Source organism: Hakea prostrata, chromosome 8 (assembly GCF_041222555.1).
Source record: "Hakea prostrata isolate BN-2017 chromosome 8, UWA_Hpros_2, whole genome shotgun sequence".
NCBI lineage: Eukaryota > Viridiplantae > Streptophyta > Magnoliopsida > Proteales > Proteaceae > Hakea > Hakea prostrata.
In genome coordinates, this window is record NC_142607.1 from 40,943,857 (window position 1) to 40,969,243 (window position 25,387).

Consider the following 25,387-nt stretch of genomic DNA (forward strand, 5'->3'; position numbering starts at 1 on the left):
CCCAACAAATAATGTTGCATAGAGTAAGAACATAATCTTTTTTATTTGATGATGCAAATCTAGTTTCAATGAAATCTAACCACTCAGGGTTTTCGGGCGGGACTAATACCGGCAGGTGGGGTGTGACACCTAATCTTAAGAGCTTCCATCACATCATCAAGAGTCACATATTCTCTACCATATTTTACACCATTCTTTACACTAGCATGCATTTCAAGTAAAGGATTCAACAATAGGACATCAAGAGTACTATCAATAAGCTCTTCATTAAGATCAGCTAAATCACATGATAATTTATAGAAATCCTCTACATTATCGAATAAAGATTTAGAAGCATCCATTTTAAAACTAAACAATTGTTCTTTCAACAAAGTAATGCTAGGTAGGGATGGAGTCATATACAACTCTTCAAATTTAGTTCAAACCTTGTCAGCTTTAGTACAATATCTTACTCTTCTCATAACGTTATTTCCCAAATGCAAAATTAGGGTACTATAACACAACTCCATCATATATGTCAACCTTTTCTTCATCAGTCATAGAGGATGGGAGTTTATCAATACCTTTTAGAGCTTTATGGCACTGACTTTGCACAAGAATTGCATGCATTCTATTTTCCTAGATAGCAAAGTCACATTTGCCTTCAAATTCTTCAAACGCATATTGGGTAGGAGCCATGACAAAGAAATAAAATAAAAGTAAATGAGAATACAATTTCAAAGAATAACATAGCAAGAATAATGGATTCCAATGTATTAAAACAATACAAGAATAACAATCCATAAGTTATATTATTACAGGGTACTATTTCAGATAACTACAAGCAAATACAATATTAGAATCAGATGGAAACAAGCTTTAAACACCTAAATTTATAAATAGAATTAGGCAAAAGCAAAAGCCTCCAAATTTCTAAACAATTCTAGGTAACCAAATATGAGAGACCTCAAGAACAAACATGTTTAATTGGATTCAAACCAATAAGAATGAAATTATTGCAATAAACAAGCAATTGAAGCCTTATTAACAAGGTTTTACCATCAAAACCTAAATCACAACATCAATTTAACAAACCCTAACTGAATTGGGTAACAAAGAATTGGGGGTTCTAATAAACAAGAATCAAACAAGAAATAGAGACAAGGGACAACGATTTCACTTGATTCGGTCAAGTGACCTACATCCAAGTACAATTCCAAAGGACTCAAGATAGTATGTACAAATAAATCAATATAAAGTTGGATACAAAAAAACTCTCAAATAACACATACAACTTCTCAAAGAAGGAACCCTCGAGAAATTAACAAAAAAGACATGGCATCACAACCGAAACATCATAGAACGATCTCAGTTGGAAATGCACAGCAATAGCACATCCACAAACAGCATGAAGACAAATCCAAGGCTAGAACACCATCTAGTCACAGGGGGAACACAAAACCTAAAATCATAGAGACAAGGGACAAGGAAGAGTTTCACTTGATGAGAGAACCCAACGTAGATTACAAATGACTTAATATGAAACCCCAAAACCCAAACAGGGTTTTATTTATACAACACCAGAAAGGACATAAATGCCCCTACAAATGAAAACAAACTACAAGTAAACTAGTTGGATAGAGAATGACCAAAATGCCCTCGTCAATGGATTCCAACACTTTGTTGGACAGATCGACTTTTTACCCCAAGAAAAAAAAAAAGGGTGTTCATAAGGAATGACTTGAGCCTACGGTGAGAACTTACACACCCCCCCATGGACGAAGAGGGGGTCAATATTGAATGCATGGCATCACAACCGAAACATCATAGAACGATCTCGGGACTTGGGTGCGTGCTAAACAGGGTGAAAGAGATTCGGATAATACATCCACAAACGGAGATAATGGATAGTTACAAATTCTTCTAAATGGACAAAAATAGAATACAATCTAATCAGACACACCTTTATTGAGGGTACTTTGAAATTAAGAATTAACAACTTTGAACATTATAGAAAATCAGAAAAAAGTCACATATCATAAGCAAAATTTATAAAAATAAGAATAATAAATATAAATAAGAGACAAAGAAGAGTCGAACCCCTCCTAATAATCGGACGGAGAACCCAACGGATGTGGAGATTACAAATGACTTAATATGAAACCCCATTACCCAAAACAGGGTTTTATTTATACAAACACCAGAAATGACAGAAATGCCCCTCCAAATGAAAACAAACTACAAGTAAACCAATTGAATAGAGAATGACCAATATGCTCCAGTTAATAGAGATATTCCAACACTTTGTTGGGGAAACAAAATTTTCGACAAGAAGTATTATACAACCACAAGAAAAAAAAAAGGGTGTTCATAAGGAATGATTTGATATTACACTTACGGACAACTGGATCTCAGGCAAAGGTGACCACCATATCCCGCACATAAGGAACATGGATATGAGGGGTAGGTCAATTATTTGATGTTTGGCCGTGTCTGGGACTTGGGTGCAACCGTGCAAGTACGTGCTACACCACGCACAGGTTAGAATCAGCTCATCGCTGCAGGCGGTGGAGTCCACATAGGACCCACTGATAGTTTTACTTCTGGGTTTTATTCAATATTTATAAGTGGACCCTACCACTATTGTGGGTGGTGAAGGTACAAAAAATGAAAAGTAACGTTCATGTGAAAATTTCAGTTATGTTAGTTATTCTGATCCTTAAAAGTGGATCGGTAGGCCCAGTTTGGAAGATTCGGGTCGATTCGAATTCTGGTTTTCATAGTGGAATGATCTGCTAAAATCTAGTTCTTATAGTTGCTGAGATGATCAATTCGGGGACATAATAAACATGGGCTGTTGTACCAGGTCACTCCGCAAAGCCTGTTCTTCATTTATTCTCATTATGTACTCAGTGATTCCGTCTTTCTTCTGGCTATAACGGTTGTAATTTACCCTGGAGTAGCATTGCAGTAAGAACCTGCGACATCCTTCGAAAGGTATGGGTCTGCAAATTTTAACAACTTTTCCCCCCTTTTCGATCTTAATATAGTTGCAAAGGTTGTGCCTGTCATACTGTTCTTGTCACTTTCATTTCTGGTCATTTTGGCTGGAATATAAGGAAAACTTCGGATTGGTTGGAGTCTTTACTCGCCTTGGGTCGTGAAATGTGGTTAATTCTTTGTTTGCTATTTTCTAAGTGGTTGATATTCCTCAGGAAGATCTGGGTCTGCTTGATTTGCTTGATTTGAGTGGTCACCATGGATCATATTTTTAGATGGCGTCTCAGATTGATGAGTGGCTGGAAATGGGTTTTGGTTATTCTGATTCTGGTTGTGGTATGGTATTCTCTTGTTGATTTAAATCCTGCGTGAGATTTAATGATTTGGGAACTTCCTCTTTCTAGGATTTGAGACGTGGAAATGGATGACTGTGTTATTGAGAGTGCAACAGTTGCCACTCAGAACCGGAATTGTGGAGATTCTGAAATGGCTGTCTCATCTAATGGAGAGGGAGTGCAGGTACTGAGAAGTGCTAGAAGTACTGGAGAAGTCCTAATAGGAGTGGAACTCGATTTGGCCTACACCTCTGAGAAGTTGTTAAACCTGGATGTGCTTTTGATGCATGTGGCAGCAATGGAAAGTGATTTTGAAGCTATAATTGGAGATAGTGACAATGTGTCAGACGACTGTTTTGAGAAAGCAGTGGAATTCAATCTTTTGTCTGGAGTGTTAGATTCGGAGCTGAAGGAGCTGGATAGTTTCATGGAATATCTTGGAAGAGAAATCTTAGACACCCGTCTGAAAATATCTTCATGCAACCACTTGCTAGATGCTTTCCCAGAAATGGAAGAGATATTTCATGACTCTGAAGAATCCCTGAAGCGGTCAAAAGACCAGGTATCTGAGTTGAGGATGCACTCTGACAAGTTCCAGGGGATTTTGTTCGCGTATAGTGGGCAAGGTAATCATAGGGTATCATACTAAAAGGGGAAGGGGTTTCTGCCACACTTCACCATGATTTTAGTTTTGATATTTGTTTCTGTTGCGTACATTTTTTCTGGCAGAGAATGATGGAATATGTATAGATTTTTCTGAGAGCAGTCAATTTTCAAGCGGGAACACCAACTTGAAAATGCAGACTTCTGAACAACAAAGACATATACTGAGAATGCTGGAGAAATCTTTGGCTAGGGAACTAGATCTTGAAAAGAAGCTATCTGAATTAAGGCAAAATGAAGAGATGAACTTAAAGCTACAATCTGTGGAACATGAAATATTCTGCATGGAAGAAGCTGAAGAGATTGTTTGGGAGAGATTACTTGAAGCAGAAAATACTGCTGAGGTACTGAGGGGAATTTTGAAAGAAGTGCTGGGTCGATTCGACACAGTTCAGTCTCATCTAAATGGTTCAATTCTACGAGAAAGTGAGATGAACTCTAAACTTAGGGAATCCATGGTACAGCTGAGTGCTAAAGAAAGTGCTATTGAGAAGCTTGAATCCAGCAGTGGAGAACTTGACAGCTTTCTTCTAAACCAGACGATCAGCTTAAAAGCCAACCTCAAGGAAGCTGAAGATAAGTACATACTTGCAAATTCTGTGGCCTTCACATTAAGGGAAAAGGTGCATTTGCTTGAGGAGCAGCTGAAAGAAACTAAGGTTAAGCTGCAGAATGCAGAAGGTTCCTTGGAGGTGAGTCTGGAAAGGATTAGTGTTTTAAATTCTAAATGCATGAAATAAATAATGTGACTAAGAATGTGAACAAAAAAGATATTTCTGAAGCTGAAAGTAAAGCAGAAAGTGCTAACGCCAAGTCTGTGCTGTTCACACAGACTGACTTGGAACTTTACCAGGAGCTGGATCATCTGAAGAGCACTACTCGCATTAACATGGAGAAGATAAAATTTCTTGAGAAGCAGCTGAAGGAAGCATATATCCAACTACAACATGCAAAGGCATTGGCTGAAGCTAGTCGAGAGCAGGAGAGTCTGTTGTATTCCGAGATAGAGGATATGAAATCAGAAGTTTTGAAAGCTGAGAGTAGGGCTGAGAGTGCAGAAGCAAAGTGCATTATGTTATCTGAAACTCACATGAAACTTAATGAGGATCGGGATGTTTTGAGGGTTAGAATTGAATCCTTGGAGTCATCTTTGCATAAAGATGATAACACGAAAGTTGCTACTGCAAAGGACATTAGCATTAGGACCAAAGTCATCACAGATCTGATCATGCAACTCACAAAAGAACGGGAGCGTGTCCAGAAGCAGGTTTTAACTCTTTCACTTACGTCATATTGCCATTGTTATAGTTAGAAGCTAGTTGATATTTATATCTTTCAGACATTCATGCTTAGATGTATTGTGAAGTAACATGTCTGGATCCAGGACCTGTCAAATGTTTCAACCCACATGGTTGGATTCTTAACATGTGTCCAATCTCGAAGCAAGTTTTTTAGCAAATTAGCTAAAATGGTGATTAATGGTGTTAAGTTCTATTTTAGCTGATTTACTGAAAAAAGATCTTACTTTGAGATTAGACACATGTCAAAAACCCAACCATGTGGGTTGAAAATTTTCCTCTCCATATAGGTAGAGGATCCAAATTTGAGTTGCGGAACCCATTCTTTTTTATACTGGATTTTTGGAATAATTTCTTGTGATTAATTGGTCCCTGTCCCATTTTATTGGTAGGAAAATATTCTAGAAGAGGTACAAGGACATAAATAACCCTGGGACAGCATTACTCTTGAACTCATTTTACAACACTCCCCCTATAGGATCAGATGGATTTTCAAGAAGTCCTTGCAGCTGAAGGAGCTCATAAATACCATGGCTCATAGCCCCATATTCTGCTTCAGCACTGGATCATGCAATAGCAGATTGCTTCCTGCTCTACCAGGTTACTAGCCTCCCACCAAGAAAGATATAAGATTCTGAGGTAGACCTCTTGTCAACTTGATATCCTGACTAATTTGTCTCAGTATAGGCCTCTACTTCCACGTGATGCTGAGGAGAAAAATCTTCCCCAGGAGCAGAGTTCAAATATCTCAAGATCCTATATGTTGCTTCTAGAGAGTGGAAGGATCATATGTTTATTGGCCCACCACTCTGCTGCAAATGTTATATCAGGCCATGTATGGCATGAGTATTTCAAATGACCAATCCATCTAGGATAGCTGCCTTCATCCATAGGATCTTCATCTTTACCCTTTGGGCTCCAAATGGGTGTCTGCATGTTGACTCCTGAAAATTTCTATTTAACAATTCTGAAGTATACTTGTATTGATATGACTTATAAGAAGCTACCTTGAGCTGGATGAACAATCTCGATCCCAAAGAAATATCTGAGTTCCCTAGATCCTTGACTGTGTACCCAAATAGGTCTTCAACATATCAACATTACTGCCATCGATGACAATTTTGGCTGCATAAATGATTGACACTGTGATGTTGATCTTTCTTCTTGATAAACGAAGTATGATCAGCGCAACTTTGTTTGTATCCAATTGTATCCAACCTGAGCTTTAGTTGTCTGTTTTAGATTGAGATGACCTACTTTGACCTTGGTCTTTTTAGCTGCAAAACTTGGAATGATGTCCATGTATACCTCCTCTTCAAGCTCCCCTTGAAGGAAAGCTTTCTTCACATAGAGTTTTCTAGGATCCTAGTCTTGGTTAATTGCACAAGAGATGATAACTCTTAAAAATATTTTCTTCATTACTGAATTAACAGTTTCTTGATAATCTATCTCATGTGTTTTAAGTGTATTGGTTGCCTTATGTCTTTTCTCTATTCCAGTTTTCATATATTTGACAATGATAGCTCATCTACAGCCAATGGATCTCTTTCCCCGAGGAAAACTCATTACATCTCATCCGTCATTCTTTTCCTAGTACCCCGATTTCTTCATTCACTGCATCTTTCCATTTCAAATTGTGCTCTTAGAATATAAACACACATAACCTAACCAGGGAAAAAGAAGAAGATGACGAAGAGAAAAAGGAGGATAAGAAACAAAAGTTCTTGGGAGAAGAGGCACCTTACAATTCTAGCGTAATTCTATAATCGCAGGCATTACTATTTAACTAAAATGAACAATGTACGAGGACAGAATTACACCACACCAAACAGAAACATAAATAGAACCCTTACAACTGCCACACTAATCTCCCTTATAACAATGCTAGACATACCCAAACTACTTCTGCCACTGATATTTCAAGATGGGCAATGATTCCTACCAGGTAATTGAGATGGAAATAGAAGACAAGTTTGATTAAGAAGCAAATGCTTCGCACAAGTAGAGTCCCGGGGGGGGGGGAGTTTTACTACACAGTCTGGAGGTGTCATGAGAAATGATGTGTTAAAATAAACACCAACAAATGACAAACAAAAACAGAAACAAATCAACGTAACGCAGAGATTTAATGTGATTCACACACCAAGACAATATGCTATGTCCATGGGTGAAGAAGAAGAACTTTTACCATGTATAGAAGAATATTACAGTGGAGATCTCTCACCAATTGCTATAACTACGTTAGAAAACTTTCACCCACAAAGTCCTACGGTGACTCTTCAAGAGAGCACAAAAAATGGGTCACTAGGGTCGCCCACCAAAATATGTCAGTGATGTAGCCTCAACTGAATGAGGGCTAGTTCTTCCAACATCTTTAGATGATCAGCAGTGAATAAACTAGAGAGGACTGAATCAAGCTGGTTTTTAGGGCTTAAACAGAATTCTGATTTGGAAATTGAACTCTCAACTAAGCCTTCTTTTTCTGATTTATAGATGTGAACTGATTTTCCAAATATATTCTCTGTTTCTGTCTTATTGGATTGATAAACTGCTGACCTGTAATTCAAGTCTAGTAATGGCTGAGATGATGATGGAGTAGTGAAAGCAGCCTACAAGTCCTGCAAAGGAGAAGCCTTCAAGTAAAATTCTAGCTTGCTTACTTGATCACATGGATGTCCCTTACCACTGATGAGAAGCTCTACTAACACCTTTCTTTTAGGTGACAACACTTTCTTTAGTAATTGTATTATGAATCTCTATTCTATTACATGCATAGGCTTTCTATTTATAGCCTCAGTATTAATTTTCCTAGGCTCTAACTCAAATTCAAATAGGTCATTTTATCACTGACCTAAAAGGACTCCTTATCAGGTCTATGTAATAATTACATTATCCCTAGTAGAAATGACATAACCTAGGTTGACTTAGACCTTAAAACTAAATCAAAACATATGAAAAAGACTATTCTGCCCTTATACCTTAAGTTGAAGAATTTACATAATTAGACCAATTAAATAATACTTATTTTCGTACTTGGCCTAAACACTAGACTTATTGGCCCACAAAATAGGCCCATGACCACATAAACCTTTTGAACAAAGGCCCAACACCTATATTTATGAACCCTAAGTTGATTTCAAAGGGAAATTAGCATTTTGGTGCCATACCTACATCAGTCTGGCAGGTTATTCTTCAAAACTGGGTACAAGGATTTGGGTTAACATAACTTGATATTAAAATTGGATGCGGAGGACAAGTTCTATGGGTTAACAAATAACAATTAATAAGTTTAGATTACAACCCGAAGGAGGTGTACTAGGAGAAGTACTTGAAGGATTTGGTGTTAGGATTCAATCCTAGGAACAATCACACAATGAAAGGAAAGAGAAAAAATGAACACAAAACACACAAGATTTTACATGGGAAAACCCTCAAGGGAAAAAAACCGATGGCCGCCAAACAATCCACTAATTTCGACAATCTCGAAAAATCAGTTACCGAGGAGAGTTACATATTTATATCAAAACCCCTAAACAGAGATATTATCAACACCATACATATCTCAAGGAAATCTGGACCATCAAATGAAGAATTTGAATGTAATTCGGGTTCTCCAAAAATCTCTGTGTGCTCCATTCCCCATAGGAGCTTGGCGCCCCTCTATCAGCCCCACAACCACGCAGAATCAGGCCCACATACATAGCATTCGGATCAGAGTGCACCGGCTGGTTAGGTGCAGTGGTGGTGGCACTGTGATGTAGATAAGTCACTGGGGGCTTATTTTGGTGGACAGAAACATTGGGTGGGATCATGTACTTGTTAGGCCTCCATCCTGAGTTACATAATAGGCCACAATTATGGATAGGTTGGTTGAGTATAAAATTGGCTTCTATACTTATTAATTTTTTTCTTTGACGTCTCTTTTGTCGGATTGATTGAACCAATGGTTCAACTTTTAGTCGAAGACCAATTGGTTCAATTGAACTTAGCTTGTGACTAGCACATGGTTATTCGAATCTAATTAGGACATTATTTTGATCTATTTTAGCTTCCTAATCAAATTAAGTTACCTAATAGTTTAGTGAATGGTTTAGGCCTTCCCTTTTCAGTGGACTCTATTTTGCAGTCTTTTGTATTAAAGATCTTGATACCTCGGGGAGATGATGTTCTTTCTTTCGCAAATCATCTGGGGGATGATATAACAAGTGGACAAATATGCTTGAAATGTACCATCAATATATTTTTTCAGTGTCAGATTGAAGTATCTTCACTTTGGAACCAAATTGGGTTTGAAGCATTACGCAGTTCTGATATGTAATGAACACTATCATGTTGGTCAGTACCAGCAGCAAGTAAGACAGAATTTTATACAAAATGGTTGCATTTCTTATAATTAATGATTGCTGTATCATATATTCTGTTGATGTGTATTCATATTGACTAAACCTGAATATGCGAAAGTGAGAGATGGTCTGTCGCTAGTAGTTTATTGAGTTTTAATGAAAATTTTCTCACAGAACATAAACACTGATTGTGCTTGTGCCTTCAGTCTATATTTAGAGTTACAACCGTAATTCATGTAGCTGGTTAATCATCAAAATTCAAAACTTAGTACAAATGAATTCTGTTTCAACTGCTTATTCCAATAGGTTGAGCTGTTAAGCACATGCAGTGACATACCAACAACCTGGTGGTTGTTGTTGTTGTTGCTGTTTTTTGAACACTTTTTAACTTTTATTATTATTATTATATATATATATATATATATATATATATATATATATATGTTAGAAAACAAGCTTTAAACAATCAAAATAGCAGTTGAACTTGAACAGAGAAAAGAGAGAAGAAGAAGAAGAGAAGAGAGATGAATAACCAGTAGAAAAGACCTGTGATTCTTAGCTAAAGAGTCTAGAATCACAGAGCACTTTTATTTATAGCTTCTAATGAATCTAATACAACTTGAGAGACAAGTAATTGTCCTCTAGAAGAAGGAAACAAAATATTACAGCTTTAGTAACTTCTTAACTCCTAAAATAGAAAGTTCTGAAAATAGAAACTACCACCAAAATAGAAACTATGCTTTCTAAAAACTCCCAAAACTTAGAAATAGAAAATATAATCAAAACAATAGCATAATATTGTTCAAGTGAACAGTAAAAGCTGTTTTTTACTGTTCACGTGAACAGTTTCACGTTCAGTAAAATCACAAATTTACGTATACGTCAACACTCCCCCTCAAGCTGGAGCATACAAATCTCCCATGCCCAGCTTGCAACAGATAGACTGAAAACTTGGTCTGAACAGAGCTTTGGTGAACAAATCAGCTAGTTGGTCAGTAGAGCTCACAAAAGGAGTTGATATAAGCTTCTTCTTCATCGCATCACGCACAAAGTGACAATCTACCTCTATATGCTTCGTTCTCTCATGGAACACTGGATTACTAGCAATGTAAGTGGCTGCCTGATTATCACAAAACATTTTCATAGGGGTAAAACTGGAAATCCTATTTCCTTTAACAATGAACGAAGCCACATCAATTCAGCAGCGGTGTGGGCCATAGCCCTATACTCAGCTTCAGCACTAGATCGAGCAATGGTGGACTGTTTCTTACTCTTCCAAGTCAGAAGATTTCCACCAAGAAAAGTACAATAACCTGTGGTTGACCAGCAATCAATGACGGATCCAGCCCAATCTGCATCAAAAAAGGCAACCAAGTCCATACTCCGATTTGGTCGATAGATGAGCCCTTTTCCGGGTGCACTCTTGAGGTACCGAAGGACTCTCATCGCTGCATCCCAATGATAGACTGAAAACTTGGTCTGAACAGAGCTTTGGTGAACAAATCAGCTAGTTGGTCAGTAGAGCTCACAAAAGGAGTTGATATAAGCTTCTTCTTCACTGCATCACGCACAAAGTGACAATCTACCTCTATATGCTTCGTTCTCTCATGGAACACTGGATTACTAGCAATGTAAGTGGCTGCCTAATTATCACAAAACATTTTCATAGGGGTAAAAACTGGAAATCCTATTTCCTCTAACAATAAACGAAGCCACATCAATTCAGCAGCGGTGTGGGCCATAGCCCTATACTCAGCTTCAGCACTAGATCGAGCAATGATGGACTGTTTATTACTCTTCCAAGTCAGAAGATTTCCACCAAGAAAAGTACAATAACCTATGGTTGACCAGCGATCAATGACGGATCCAGCCCAATCTGCATCAGAAAAGGCAACCAAGTCCATACTCCGATTTGGTCGATAGATGAGCCCTTTTCCGGGTGCACTCTTGAGGTACCGAAGGACTCTCATCGCTGCATCCCAATGAGCCTTCCTAGGAGACTGCATAAACTGAGACTCAACACACCAACAGAATAAGAAATATCAGGACGAGTAACAGTAAGATAAATAAGTTTCCCAATAAGACTCCTGTAACGATGGACATCATCTAACAAGTCACCATCATCACGTCCTAACTTCAACTGAGGATCCATGGGAATGTCGCTAGGTTTAGAAGCAAGCATGCCAGTCTCAGTCAAAAGATCTAACACATACTTTCTTTGTGACAAACTTACTCCTTTTTTATTGCGAATCACTTCAATCCCCAAGAAATATTGTAGACCACCTAAATCTTTGGTTTGGAAAGATTTTTGTAAGTGTGCCTTAACTGTATGGATTGCATCAACATCATTGCCTGAAAGGACAATATCATCAACATAAACTGCCATAATGACAACACAATCACCCCGCCGTCTAACAAACATAGAGTGATCGGAATAACACAAGACAAAACCAAAAGACTCCACGGTCTTGCTAAATTTCTCAAACCAAGCCCGTGGAGACTGTTTGAGTCCATAAATCGCTTTATGAAGCCTGCAAACACGAACACTGTCCTCCCCCTGAGCAACATACCCTGGAGGTTGCTCCATGTAAACTTCTTCATGAAGATCACCATATAAGAATGCATTTTTTATGTCAAACTGAAAAAGAGTCCAATCATAATTCACAGCCAAAGATATCAAGACACGGATAGAATTAAGTCTTGCCACAGGAGAAAATGTCTCAAAATAATCTACACCATATGTTTGTGTATAGCCCTTAGCCACCAAGCGGGCCTTAAGCCTTTCAACCGTACCATCAGAATGGTACTTAATAGTATACACCCATCGACAGCGGACCACATCTTTCCCAGGAGGTAAGTTGACTAAAGACCATATATGACGAGAATGTAAAGCATCCATTTCCACATCCATAGCAGCTTTCCAACCAGGAATTTTAAGAGCTTCGGTATGATGGGTTGGAATATGAACGGCAGACATAGACAAAGCAAGGCAACGAAAGCTAGGAGGGAGATGAGAGGTAGAAACAAAATTGGAAACAAGATAAACAATGTTAGAGTGTAAAGTGCTTGTACGAGTACCTTTCCTTAAAGCAATTGTAAGTCATCTGAAGGCAGAGTGGGATCTCCACTAGAAGAATCCGCCGGTGGAGAGGATGAAGAAGGAACATCCATAGGGCCAGCTTCAGGCTCCACTAAAGGAGAGCCGCTAATATTTGTAGGAGGAACTCTACTATCCACAATATGTTCTGGCAACTTATGTCTTCGCTGATAAACCTGTAGAAGAACATTGCTAGTGGAAGGAACTAAAGAGGGAATAGGAGGAGTATCATCTAAAACACAGTTTTCAACAGACACAGATTGACTTAGATAATAAGGAGTGTCTTCAAAAAAGGTCACATCCGCACTTGTAAATTGTTTGCGAAGAACCGGATCATAACAGCGAAAACCTTTTTGAGTGTGTGAGTACCCAAGAAAAATACACTTAATAGAACGGGGGGAAAGTTTATCCAAAGGATGTGGTATGTGAACAAAACACACACAACCAAAAATTTTGGGTGGAACTGAAAACGGTTCTCTATTGGGAAAAACAATTGAAAAAAGAGATTTTTCAGAAAGCAAAGGCATAGGCATGCGGTTAATTAAATGACCAGCAGTCAAAATTGCATCACACCAGTAACTCTTTGGAGCATTCATCTGAATCAAAATAGTGCGTGCAACCTCCAAGAGGTGATGGTTTTTGCGTTCAGCCACTCCATTTTGTTGGGGAGTGAATGAACAACTGGTTTGATGAATCATTCCAAGAGAATCATTCCAAGAGAATCACACAAGTTAGATATATCATGTTGCACATATTCTAAAACATTATCAGACCGAAAAATTTTAATAGGAAGAGAAAATTGAGTCCGAATTTCATGAATAAAACTTTTAAATGTAGTTAAGAACTCTGTCCGATCCTTTAAAACATACAACCATGTAAGACGGGAGAAATCGTCCACAAAAGTAACAAAATATAAAAAACCACGCCTATTACTAATTCTATATGGGCCCCAAATATCGGAATGAACAAGAGAAAATAAGGACTCACTACGAGAGATAGAGTGTGGAGGATAGGTGGCACGATGATGCTTCCCTAACTCACACGCTTCACAATTTAATCTAGACACTTATTTAAAAGAAGGAAATAAAAATTTTAATCTAGGTAAAGACATATGGCCTAAACGACAGTGCCACTGGAGAGAATCTACACAATCATCAGAAAGAGCCGTAATAGGGGTAGCATAGTCCAGATAGTAGAGTCCGTTCCTTTCACACCCTCCACCAATCGTCTTCCTCGTGTGAAGGTCTTGGAAAACACAATAAGTGGGAGTAAAAGTCACAGAGCAGTTTAGTGCTTTAGTTAATTGACTAACAGATAATACGTTAAAAGGAAAGTTAGCAACGTGAAGTACGGATGATAAAGTAAGAGAAGGTGTAGGAGAAACACTTCCAGAGCCTAGAATAGGTGTGGAAGTCCCATTAGCTATGACAACAGAATTTTTAGTGGTAGATTTAGAAAAAGAGCTAAAAAGTGATGACTTACCAGTCATATGGGAAGAGGCCCCTGAATCGATGATCCAAGGGGTGGGAGTAGAAGTGAGAAGTGCTGTGTTACCTGCATGAGAAAGTGTGGCAGCAGAAGTACTAGTGGATGTGGAAGCGCCAGTTTCAATATTTTGCAATCAGCGAAGGATTTGGCTTACATCATCTCTTAGAGTCTTAGACAAGTCCTCTAAAGAAGATCCAGAACCACTATCGTTGTTTGCTACAGTATCAGTACCACCATCAGAAACGGCATGATTGGCAAGGTGCTTGGCCCACTCTGGTTTTCCATGTTTGGCCCAACAAGCTTCCACTAAGTGCCCTGTTTTACCGCAATAAGTACAAAGTGGAGATGTCTTATCAGACAGTTGAACACCACGACCTCCAGAAGACCTACTAGCTCCCCCTGAACCACGACCACGTCCCCTTCCATAAGAGGTAGTGAAGGCTGAATTTTCTCCTTTAGAACTGTTTTTTGGAAAACTCCCTTCAGGCAAGGCAATACGTTGAAGTCTAGAATATGCTTTACTAAGATTAGAGACATGCTTACCAGCAAGAAGATGTCCTTTGACAGATTTCAGTTCAGGGTTCAATCCTGCAAGAAACTTAGACACAAAAAATTCATTCCGTTGGGACTTAAGCTTCTCTATATCAGTGGTGAGAGGTTGAAAGACATTCAACTCCTCCATCATGCCTTTAAAGGAGTTGTAATAATCCTGCAGAGACTTGTCAGCTTGCTGAAATTGAAATAGCTTTTCATAAATACTAAAAATCCGAGTCATATTTTTAGCTTGGGAATAAGTCTCGTGCAAATCATCCCATATTCCCTTTGCAATCTTATGGAACATAACATTCGCTGCAATATCAGGTTCCATACTATTCCACATCCAAATTTTGATGATTGCATCATCTTGGATCCAACTAAAATAAGATTTGTCAATCTCAGCAGGAGGTTCATCCTCAATGAACTTAAGCTTACCTTTTGCAAGTATGTACACCCGAACCGCTTGTGACCACAACAAGTAATTAGAACTACCTTTGAGCTTGATAGATGTAATTTGAACGTTTACATGACCTCCTTGAGATCCTTTTGATTCAGCCATACTCATGATTGAGTCACGTGTAAGTGAAGACATTAAACTGAGGTAGATATCACTCAAATCAGTTTTCCAAAACTTAAAGTAAAAAGAACACAAAAAAAAATTCTGCAACCTCAGGACAGAATAAGAGAAAAAAAGAGGTAACAAAGGTATTCAAGTTCTGGAACGTGTAAGAGTAAGGTAATAGGTAGAGAAGATCAGTTCACATGAATATTTGATCTAATAGTCCATAATATACAGCATTAGGTGGCTGCACACCAAGGAAACAGAAGAATTTTTTTTTTCAGAAGAGAATATTGAGAACACTATTTTGATTCAAAAAAACTCTGATGCCATGTTGGAAAACAAGCTTTAAACAATCTAAATAGCAGTTGAACTTGAACAGAGAAAAGAGAGAAGAAGAAGAAGAGAAGAGAGATGAAGAACCAGTAGAAAAGATCTGTGATTCTTAGCTAAAGAGTCTCGAATCACAGAGCACTTTTATTTATAGCTTCTAATGAATCTAATACAACTTGAGAGGCAAGTAATTGTCCTCTAGAAGAAGGAAACAAAATATTACAGCTTTAGTAACTTCCTAACTCCTAAAATAGAAAGTTTTGAAAATAGAAACTACCACCAAAATAGAAACTATGCTTTCTAAAAACTCCCAAAACTTATGTAGCAAGATTCCCACATTAAAAATAGAAAATATAATCAAAACAATAGCATAATCATGTCACGTGAACAAGAATCTGAACAAAGAAAATCACAAATTTACACAATATATACATATATAATATATATATATATATATATATATATATATATATATATATATATATATATATATATATATATATATATATATATATATATATTGTGTGTGTGTGGCGTGTGTTATGGGGGGTAAGGGGGGGAAGATGCTTTCCAGGGTTAGAGACTTCCTGCCTAACATGTTATAACTGTTTTCCCAAAAGCTTGAGCTTTAAAAGGGACCTAGCATTTCTTCTAATTGAGAACATCTCCAACTGCCATCTACTTGATCAACATTGCTGAATCTCCCTCATCCAAGGGCGGACCCACTAAGGGACCGAGGGAGGCCATGCCCCCCCCCTGGATTTTTAACTTTCTTTTTCCATTAGTTTTTCACTTTTTATATTAATTTTCTTTATTTTTTTCAGTTTTTTTCTCTTCTCACATGTGAAATGTCACTATTTGCCCCCCCCCCTCAATATTGAGAACAATTTCTAAAGGTAAAATAATGGGTATAATTATCATCCCTAGTTAAAAACTAATTCCTCATTCCCTATTTATTCTCCCCTTTCTTCTCTCTCACATCTTTTCTTCCTATTTATTCTCTTTTCTTTCTATAAACGTGGGTTAAAGGAAATTTTTGATAAAAAATCTTATTAGAAATTCAAAATGTAATTCTTAATTAGAAACTAACTCCTCAATCCCTATTTATCCTCTCATGTCTCTCATCTCTCCTCTCTCCTCTTTACTTCATATTTATTCTTCTTCCCTTCTTATAAGCGTGAGTTAAGGAAAATTTGGAAAAAAAAATTTCTCCACAATTAGGTACTCTTTCTTTTTCTCAATTTATTTATTGTTTATATTTTTTTCATTTTTTTTCTTGTTATTCTTTATTTGATTTTATATTCTTTGTTTCTTTATTTCTTCTGCAATTTTTTATATTTGATTTTATATTGTAAATAAAACGTTTACAATTAGTAAGGTAGTAACTAACTACCATTGGTTTGCATCTCTTATCTAAAAAGAATTTGGTTTACATCTGACTTTTTAGGGTTGGGAGTCATGTGTATTTTTTTTGTATTGATACTTTAATTTACTTATATCTTGTTGAAAAAAATATCATTATCATAATTTACCTATTTTTGTCAAATATGTGTGGGCCCCACAAATATATGTGAGTATATTCCTTAATATAATAAAATAATTCATAGGTGGGACTCCCAATGGGTCCTATAAGGGCCCACACAATATGTGCGGCGAAAAAGCATTTGTGCTTCCCCAATCTAGACTTTCATTCTTCAGCCCCCCCAATATTCAATCTTGGGTCCGCCCCTGCCCTCAACCACCATATGTAAACATTTATGAATGCCAGCAGTTTTGAAAGCCTTTTATAAACACCTTCAGATATGCTGAGATAGAGCCAGTTAGCAATTGTTCCAAAGGCTGCTTCCCAAATTTGATGTGAAAAATATATATGTTGTGCTCTTCTAATTTCATTTATATATACTATGCTCTTTTATAAATGGATTAATTTGTTCTTCTTTGTATCTTGTCCTCAATAAATGTTAGATAATTTGCATTTAAAATTTTAAAATGTCTTCCTAGAAAGTAAGGAGACACTGATAGTGGAGAATTATATTTTAAATGTGAAGACTGTCAATAATGATATTGCACTCTTCTGTTTTATTTGTTAGTTGCCTTTGCATTTGTTTTTCTTTCTTTCAACTGAAATGTAAAATGGTTTGTATGTGCAGATATCTTCATTAACAAATGAGAACAAAAATTTAGTGAAGTTATTGCGAACTCAAGGTGTTCCTATAAGAGAGAGTAACCAAGGGAACGAAGCTAATAAACCTTCATTTCCTGACAATGATTTGATTTCCACAAGTTCTACAAAAGAATCCAAAGGCGAAGTCATGGAATCTTCTGCTACTGCTTTCCAGGTAGGTTTATCATATGTTTTATAATGGTGTTCAGAGGCCCATTGAAACTAAAGCCTGGGCAGTTACCTTTTTAGGATTAGGAATTTAATTGGGCACAGCCGCAATGTATGATGTAGCCTCAAATGAATTAGGGCCAGTTAACCAAGATCTGTTAAGAGAACCAACTCAAATTGAACTAGGAAAGGCTTTCTTAAAATTTCAGTTATGGGCTATTGGGGGCTTTTGTGAATTGTGATAAGGCTGTAATGGGATGAAACCAACGGTAAAGGATGGATTGGTTTGGTTTCAAGGGAGAAGAGTCAGATTCCAACAGAGTATCAACAATATCGAACCCATGGGAGATATGGGATAAATTCCTTGAGATGGAAAATTGAGATCTCTGGGTGTTAGAATGGGTTGAAATTTGGAGGGGATGTAGGTAATAATAATATAGGGATATGACCCTTTAATTTTGGTTGGGTTTGGATGGCCAAACTACAACTTATAAAGTTTCTTGTTGGGACTTTATGGAGTATGAAAGTTCAAGAAAATATTTATGTCTTGAAATTAGCTAGTCAAATTAGGATCTAAAGTCATTAGGGTTGGGAGGATGGTGTGCCTAAAGTTTGAATAGATTTGTCAGTTAGATTGGTGCAGATGTGTCCTTGAATTTGAATGTCTTGGGAAGTCTAAAAATTCAGAAATATTCAAGAAAATATATAAACAGAATAGGTGATGGGAAAGGGATGGAGTGATGTAGCCTCAATTGAATGAGGGCCAGTTAAGAGAACCAATTCATATGGGGTGGATAGGTTGGGTTCAAGGGAGAAGGTTTAGTTGAGGACCATAAGGTTAAAAAGTCATGTGCCCTTAAATGATATTTAGGATTTCAGTGATACTTAGCCCATCCTATGGGAGATATGAGATAAATTCCTTGAGATGGGAAACTGGGTTTTATAGGTGTTGGGATAGGATAAAACTTGGAGAGAATTTAGAAAGTAATATAAGGATGTGAACCTCCAAGCTTGATGGGGTTTGGATGGGTAAATTGGGAGTGCGTGCTTGTTTCGGGAGTATTAGGAAGAACAAAAATTCAAGAAAGTTCCTATTTCTTGAAATTGGATTAGAATGGAGTCAAACTGAGGTCTTAGGTCATTATTATGGGAGAATGGCGTGCCTAAAGTGTAGGCAGATCTAATGGTTAGATTGTTGTAGATCTGACCTTGAATTTTGGATGTCTTGGGAAGTCCAAACATTCAGGAAAATAGCAAAAATGTGATATGAAAGGGGAATGGAATGTAGGCTACCAGATACTTGGATTAGGGAGCATTGTAAAGCTTTTGTTTGAGTGGAGATCGAGTTATAGAAGGCTGCCCTTTCAGCCATAGCAAAGATCTGATTTGACTTCATCAAGAACTGAAATGTTTCTTCAATCTTGGGCCTACCAAATTGCAAAACATTGTTGGCATATCAAACACCCAGAAAAGGAATCAAAACTAAGAATAACTTTACTAATAATCTGAATCAGTTGCCTTCCATTAAGTGGGATTAATTCAGAATCATCCCCAAATTGGGCTTCTTTTCTTAGGAACAGTCTAGGTTGGAAAATATATATATTTGGCCTTTGATTCTATGGGTTTATTTTGTAATTGATCAGTTTGATGAGCCTAAAATATGGGTACAAAGTAGGAACATGTGACTTTGTTCATTAGTTTAGTTGGAGTCCTATTTTATATCTATATCCTTTATTATTTCAATTTTCTAGTCAATTTAGGTTACTTAATTAGTTAAGGATTGGGTTTGGCCTTCCCTTTAGTCTATTTTGGAGTTAGTTTCAAATATTGAGTCCTAGTTTGAGTGAGGTACAACGACATAGCATCACCACCCCCCGGTCCTTCTTCAAGTTTCAACTCATTCCAGTAGCTTCTCATCCCGTGTCTCAAGAACCCTCCCCATCCATCCATACACCCAATTACTTAAAATCACTTCAAATCTATCCAAACAATCACTTCAAATCTATCCAAACACCATAACATATGTTCTTATGTATCCCAATCAATTACCTGAAACTCTTAAATGGTACCTTACTTTTTGAGTTAAGATACTGGAAAGCAAGCCCCTAGTTGAACCTCTTTAATCTAGGGCTACATCAAGGATAGGTTGTTCGTAACAAAAGATTAGGAGTGCTAACGGGGAACGAAAAAGTAAGGAACTACTAATAAACAAAGAAAAGGATTTTTATTTTGATCTGGAACTCCTAACTGACTTAGATTGATTTAGAGTATTCTTTCCTTATAACATATGTTGGGTAAGATTTATACAATTAGGCAATTAAACTAACTAAATCACCTATTTTCGTACTTGGCTATATGTTGAACTTTTGGGCCTATTATATATGCCCATGACCAGAGAAATCTATAAACCAAGTGCCCAACACCCTTATCTATCAGCCCTAGGTTGATTTCAAAGGAAAATATTCCAATTTGATGCTTGATCTGCATCATGGGGGTTACTGCCTTACCAAGGCAGCAGGCAGCAGGCTTGTAAGGGAATTGAGGAGTGATTCTACAATCAAAACTTGAAATACCAAAGCACCAACAGCTAGATTTGAACAACTACCAGTTAGAATCAGTATATGCTCGAGAAGGTCTCACACAAGCATTGAGAACACCAAATTGCAGTAGCAAAACAGGAACATAATGATTCAATCTAGCTTTCCCCTTCCCTCAGTGGGGAAATAAATAGAAAAGGTTACAAAGTTGACTTATAAAAGGAAGGTGTTGTTGCTAAAATTGCCTGAACAATTTGATCCCCGGCCAAACCTTCTAGTTGATTGATGTTTAATGGAACTGGATTGATTAGGATCGATTCAGACCTAGAACCTGCTAAGATCCATAGACAAGAGTCACAGTGGGCCAATCAGGATCATCTGCGGACTGCCTACGATGATAAAGTCAGACAATAAGCAATCAGTGGAAAAGTGTATAGTAATAGTGAGCATAGAGAGTTTTTTGAGTGTGTATCATTGCTTGGAATTGATCTCAAATATTGCTACTCACTGTTAGGGTTTAGGTTTTATGCAAAGTTGCAAAATCAGCCTTCATTGGACATGGCCTAGTCAACACTGCTCATCACCGTTTGATCACTTTGGTCACAAAAGGTAACTTTGATAGCGAAAAGGTGTGCCAGATCACATTTACATGCCATGCGCGTGACTCTCACCTGATCTGTTGTCTGGCCTTGTAGCTTATGCATCAAATGGCCCATGGTCGAGTTAGCTGGACTAGGTCTGGTCAATGTTCAGACAAGTTAGTGATGATTCGTCAGCTGGACCGATTGAACTGACGACTGGGCAATAGCCCCTTAACCTTCTGATCAGGTTGGCTAACCAAGAGAGTATTGGATCACTTCACTCAGTCAACTGATCGAGGATGACCACTGACTGTTAGAATAATTGGGAGGATTTGAAAAGTGGCTGGTCAGACTACTAATGAAATACCTGGCCAGGCAGCTGATTAGGCTTAGGCTCCTGAGCCTTAACCCTTGTTCTTCCCAAGACGTGTCTTCCAATATTCATTGATTGGGGAATATGAAAGAGCCTTCAATGCAACTGAATGTTTGTTAGCTCGATCACTGTTACCATTCCAAACATGCCATGTGTCCCTACCATTGTTGTACGTGAAGCATGTGGAACGTCAAGTTAGAGAAGGCACAATCCAACGTTCCTTTGATCTTCCAACCAATGGGATCCATGTGGACCCCCATAATTGCTACTCAGGCATAAGAGGGGTCTTCCAATCTCATTCGTTCATCTAAGAAAATCTTAACCGTCCATTTGGATTTTGAAGAATTTCTTCAGTAATGATAAATAGGACAAAATGAATAGTTTGCCTCTTTACTTTGCCTTCTATTGCTATTGAGCCTTCTGCAACTCAAGTTTCTAGCCAACTTACCTGCCACCAGTGTCATTCTTGTTGGTTTCAACCTTCTTCAAGTGTTCTAAACCAGTAAGTCCTTGTTTCTCCTCTTTAACTTCCTTTGTTGCTTCATCTTCTGCTTTGCTTTCATTCATTGTCAGTAGTAGTTTACATTATTTTTTTTTCTCTGTATTTCGGTTCCTTCACTGTCCTTGTGTTTCCTTTTTCTGTATCTTCTTTGTCTAAAAGTGTCCCAAAATACCAACTAACTAGAAACCCATAGAACCGGACATTAAGGAATCCACCCCTTTGCTTCTGTGAGGCCTGACATTTCTCAAGCTTCTTCTTCTGATACTCTTAAGTAATCTACCCCAAATATCCTCCCAAGCTACCGTGGTCCTTCCTTCGTTCTCAGGGACTATAGTAGTGTTCAGGCTGCCATTGATGATGAGAGTGAGTTCAACTGGACCACCACTGTTCTATGCGTGGTTGATGAACATGTCATGCCATACAACCCCATTTCTACTGACAATAAGTCAACCTTTGATGAGAATTCCACTGGTCACGAGTGGTTCTTGGCCTCTGTTAATGCTAGCAAGCTTGAGGAACTAATCGGAACATATAAGTTCCCTGAAAATGCTAGTTTTAGCTTCTTAGCCCCATTTAGTGTGCCACCAATCCCGACCAAGGGAGGTTATGGTGTATGAGCAAGCTCTTATCCACTATTTTAGGGTTACTCTTAGTGACTAGGCCCAAGCTATCCTTGATCACTAGCAAGTAGCAAATCAACCATAGCCAGATCACCCCCAATAGTTGGATCTGTCAAATGCTTCTGGATCTATGTCCAGGAAATGCTCAAGCAGCAAAAAGGACCTTTCAAAATGAAGTTTGGAAAAAGCACAACATTTTCATTGAAGGCTCAACGCCTGGCTCCAACAAGCATTGGAAGCCTTCCTTTTTCTTTTACTCATCCCCAACCCAAACTTTTGTAGTCGCTGGGCTGAGATCTCTACTCAACATCTAAAACATCCCAATAAAGTTCCAAAATTGAGACCTGTGGACTAGAAGACCTGGAACATATTCCTCCAGGGTAGGCTTATAAATGCAAAGCCAATGGAGGATGAAAACATTCTCACTCACTTTGACCTCCTTCTAGGTGATTCTCTTAACATCTCGTGTAACTAATCATGATCAGGCTTATTTGGATTCTAGCTTACTTGTTTTCTTTTTCTTGCAGTTTTTGTTGAGGTTTCTTATGAGTAGATGAGGCAAGCCTCTCTGTTGAATAGGGAGAGGCAAAAATAGAAAAAGGAGGAGGCTTGGCTAAGGAGAGAGATCGAGGAAGCAAAAAGCAGGAAGAAGGAAGAAGGAAGAAGAGGAGGCCCAGAGAAGTGCGGCTGAAGAGGCCTCCAAGAAAAAGAAGGCCAAGAAGAAAAGATTTAAGGAGGAAGGTTCCTCTTCCCACCAAAGGAAGACTCCTCGATGAGGGGAGAATGATCAGATCTCTCCATCTCCTGTTGAAGACCATTTCCCCACCCCCACCACTGCCCCAGCAGACTGAGGTGTGGAGGGTTGCTGAAGAGGCCGAGGTGGCTTCCATTGAGAAGGCTTCTTGGGGAGTAACTGCAGCCCCTCGTCAGGAGGGGGAGCCCCTCACTTATTTTTGTTCCAGATGTACTGTCTCCCAACCCATTCCAGAGTCAGAGACAACTCCTTTTGTTCCATAATAGTCCCTGTAGTTTGGGCATGCTAACATGGACATTACCCCATTGGGGAAGTTATGGGCCCTGCACGCCACCTCCTAGAGGATGGGAGGAAGTTGGCAGAAATGGCCAGCCAAGAATTTAGCAATGCCGTCTAGGCATAAGTCTCCTTGTTCAGCCTTTTCCTTTGATTTCTTATTTCCAATTTTCTTTTATTGCTTTAACTCTTTCTGGTCTATGCAAATTGCTGGCTAGTTAGCGGAACTTTGCCACTGAGGCCTTAATAAGGCATGATATGTTGGCCAAGGATGTCAGAAAGTTGATAGTTGCCAAACTGGAGCTGGACATGGAGGTAAGGTCCTTATGGGAGTCTATAGAACATGTCTAAGGACAACAAAAGGACGAAGGAGTCCAACAACAACTTGAAGCTGAAGTGGCCATGGTTCATGACAAGAGGAAGATAAGCACCAATGCAGTTGATCGCCTCGGAGCTCAAGAATTTGATCTCACTGAAGTTGTGAAGTTGTAAAAGTAGATTAAATAGGTTGAGGAGGCCAAGGCTATGGCGGTGAGGGCCTTCAAACAGTCTTCCCAGCTGGGAGATTATCTGAAGAAACATCTGAGACGCACTTACAAGAAGAGATTACTAGACTTAGGAGATTGTCTTGAAGAGGGATGAGAAATTCGACACTGGGAACTTGCCTAAAACAGTCATAAACCCCGGGGTTCACGACTGAGTGGGAATTGATCATCCTCATTGGTTCAATCCGAAGACCCCTGGCTGTGAAGGTGAAGCACCAGAATCTGATGATGACTTTCTAAACACCTAGACCTGTTAACCCATCTTTTCTTGTTTTACTTATCAAGGCCCTGTAGTCAGGTCAGCAAGTCCCAGAAGTTATAACTTTAATCATGATTCATGACTGCTGCAATTGTTATTTTTAACAATGTAGAACCAACCCTTTTTTCTTCAGCTGTGTTTTTCAAACTCATGCCTTCTCTTTTGTTGCATTCTATATTTCTAAGTGTAGTTGTCTGGCTAAATGCTTACATCTTTGTATCACTAGTCAGTCATTGATCATTCACTTTCTTATATCATTGATCAGCCACTAATCATTCATTATTAGCCATGCTGCCTTTTTCCTCCCCCTAAAGTGTAGGTACCTAAGCGACAATTGATTAGAATAGCCAACTGTGAGTGGTTGGCCCAATGGATGGCTGACTAGCCTTATCTCAAGGTGGGATGTTAAGGTGACGTTGTATCAAGATTAAGGTTTGAAGGCCGGGTGGGATCTAATCAAACCAAGTTGGTGACTGATCACTGGTGTACCAAGTTGGGTATTGCTTATGGCGAGTACCAAGCTAAGGTTTGGCTCAATAAGATCTGATTAGACCAAGTTTGGTAACTGATCACAAGGGGATCAAGTTGGTGATCCCTCATGGTGCGTACCAAGCTAATGCTTGGTGGCTGGTTGATTGTGTTCTACTTTAGTCTGGGATTTAGACTGATTACACAAGGTGAAGACAAAGACATGACTAAAACTGAATTTTTTATTGATGATAGTTGAATCATCCAATACAAGTATGAGAGTCTCCTGTACCAGCAACCAAGGCAGATCTCTCTAACATATAAGTATGAACCATTGCAATTCTACAGTTGTCCGTTATACCTACCATGGGATATGCCTACTCCAAGGGTGGGTAAGGTTGTCGTGAGAGGATGTGTGCACGTGTCTGATCCTATTCAATATTGAGACCAGACAGAAGATCCTGATAAGCAGCACACCAACAACACAGGTTAGAGTGAATCAGCCATA

The 25,387-nt window shown here is 38.4% G+C and overlaps 1 protein-coding gene across 1 annotated transcript in view; it reads left to right on the top strand.

Annotated features, from left to right (window-relative positions):
* Window positions 1-2,653: 2,653 nt before the first annotated feature.
* LOC149007896 (WPP domain-interacting tail-anchored protein 1-like) overlaps window positions 2,654-25,387 on the top strand; it is a 30,122-nt gene continuing 7,388 nt past the window's right edge. The window contains 4 exon segments of the mRNA XM_089167527.1: window positions 2,654-3,940; window positions 4,044-4,706; window positions 4,709-5,244; window positions 17,783-17,971. Coding sequence (XP_089023653.1) covers window positions 3,400-3,940; window positions 4,044-4,706; window positions 4,709-5,244; window positions 17,783-17,971 — 1,929 coding nt within the window. The 5' untranslated portion in view covers window positions 2,654-3,399.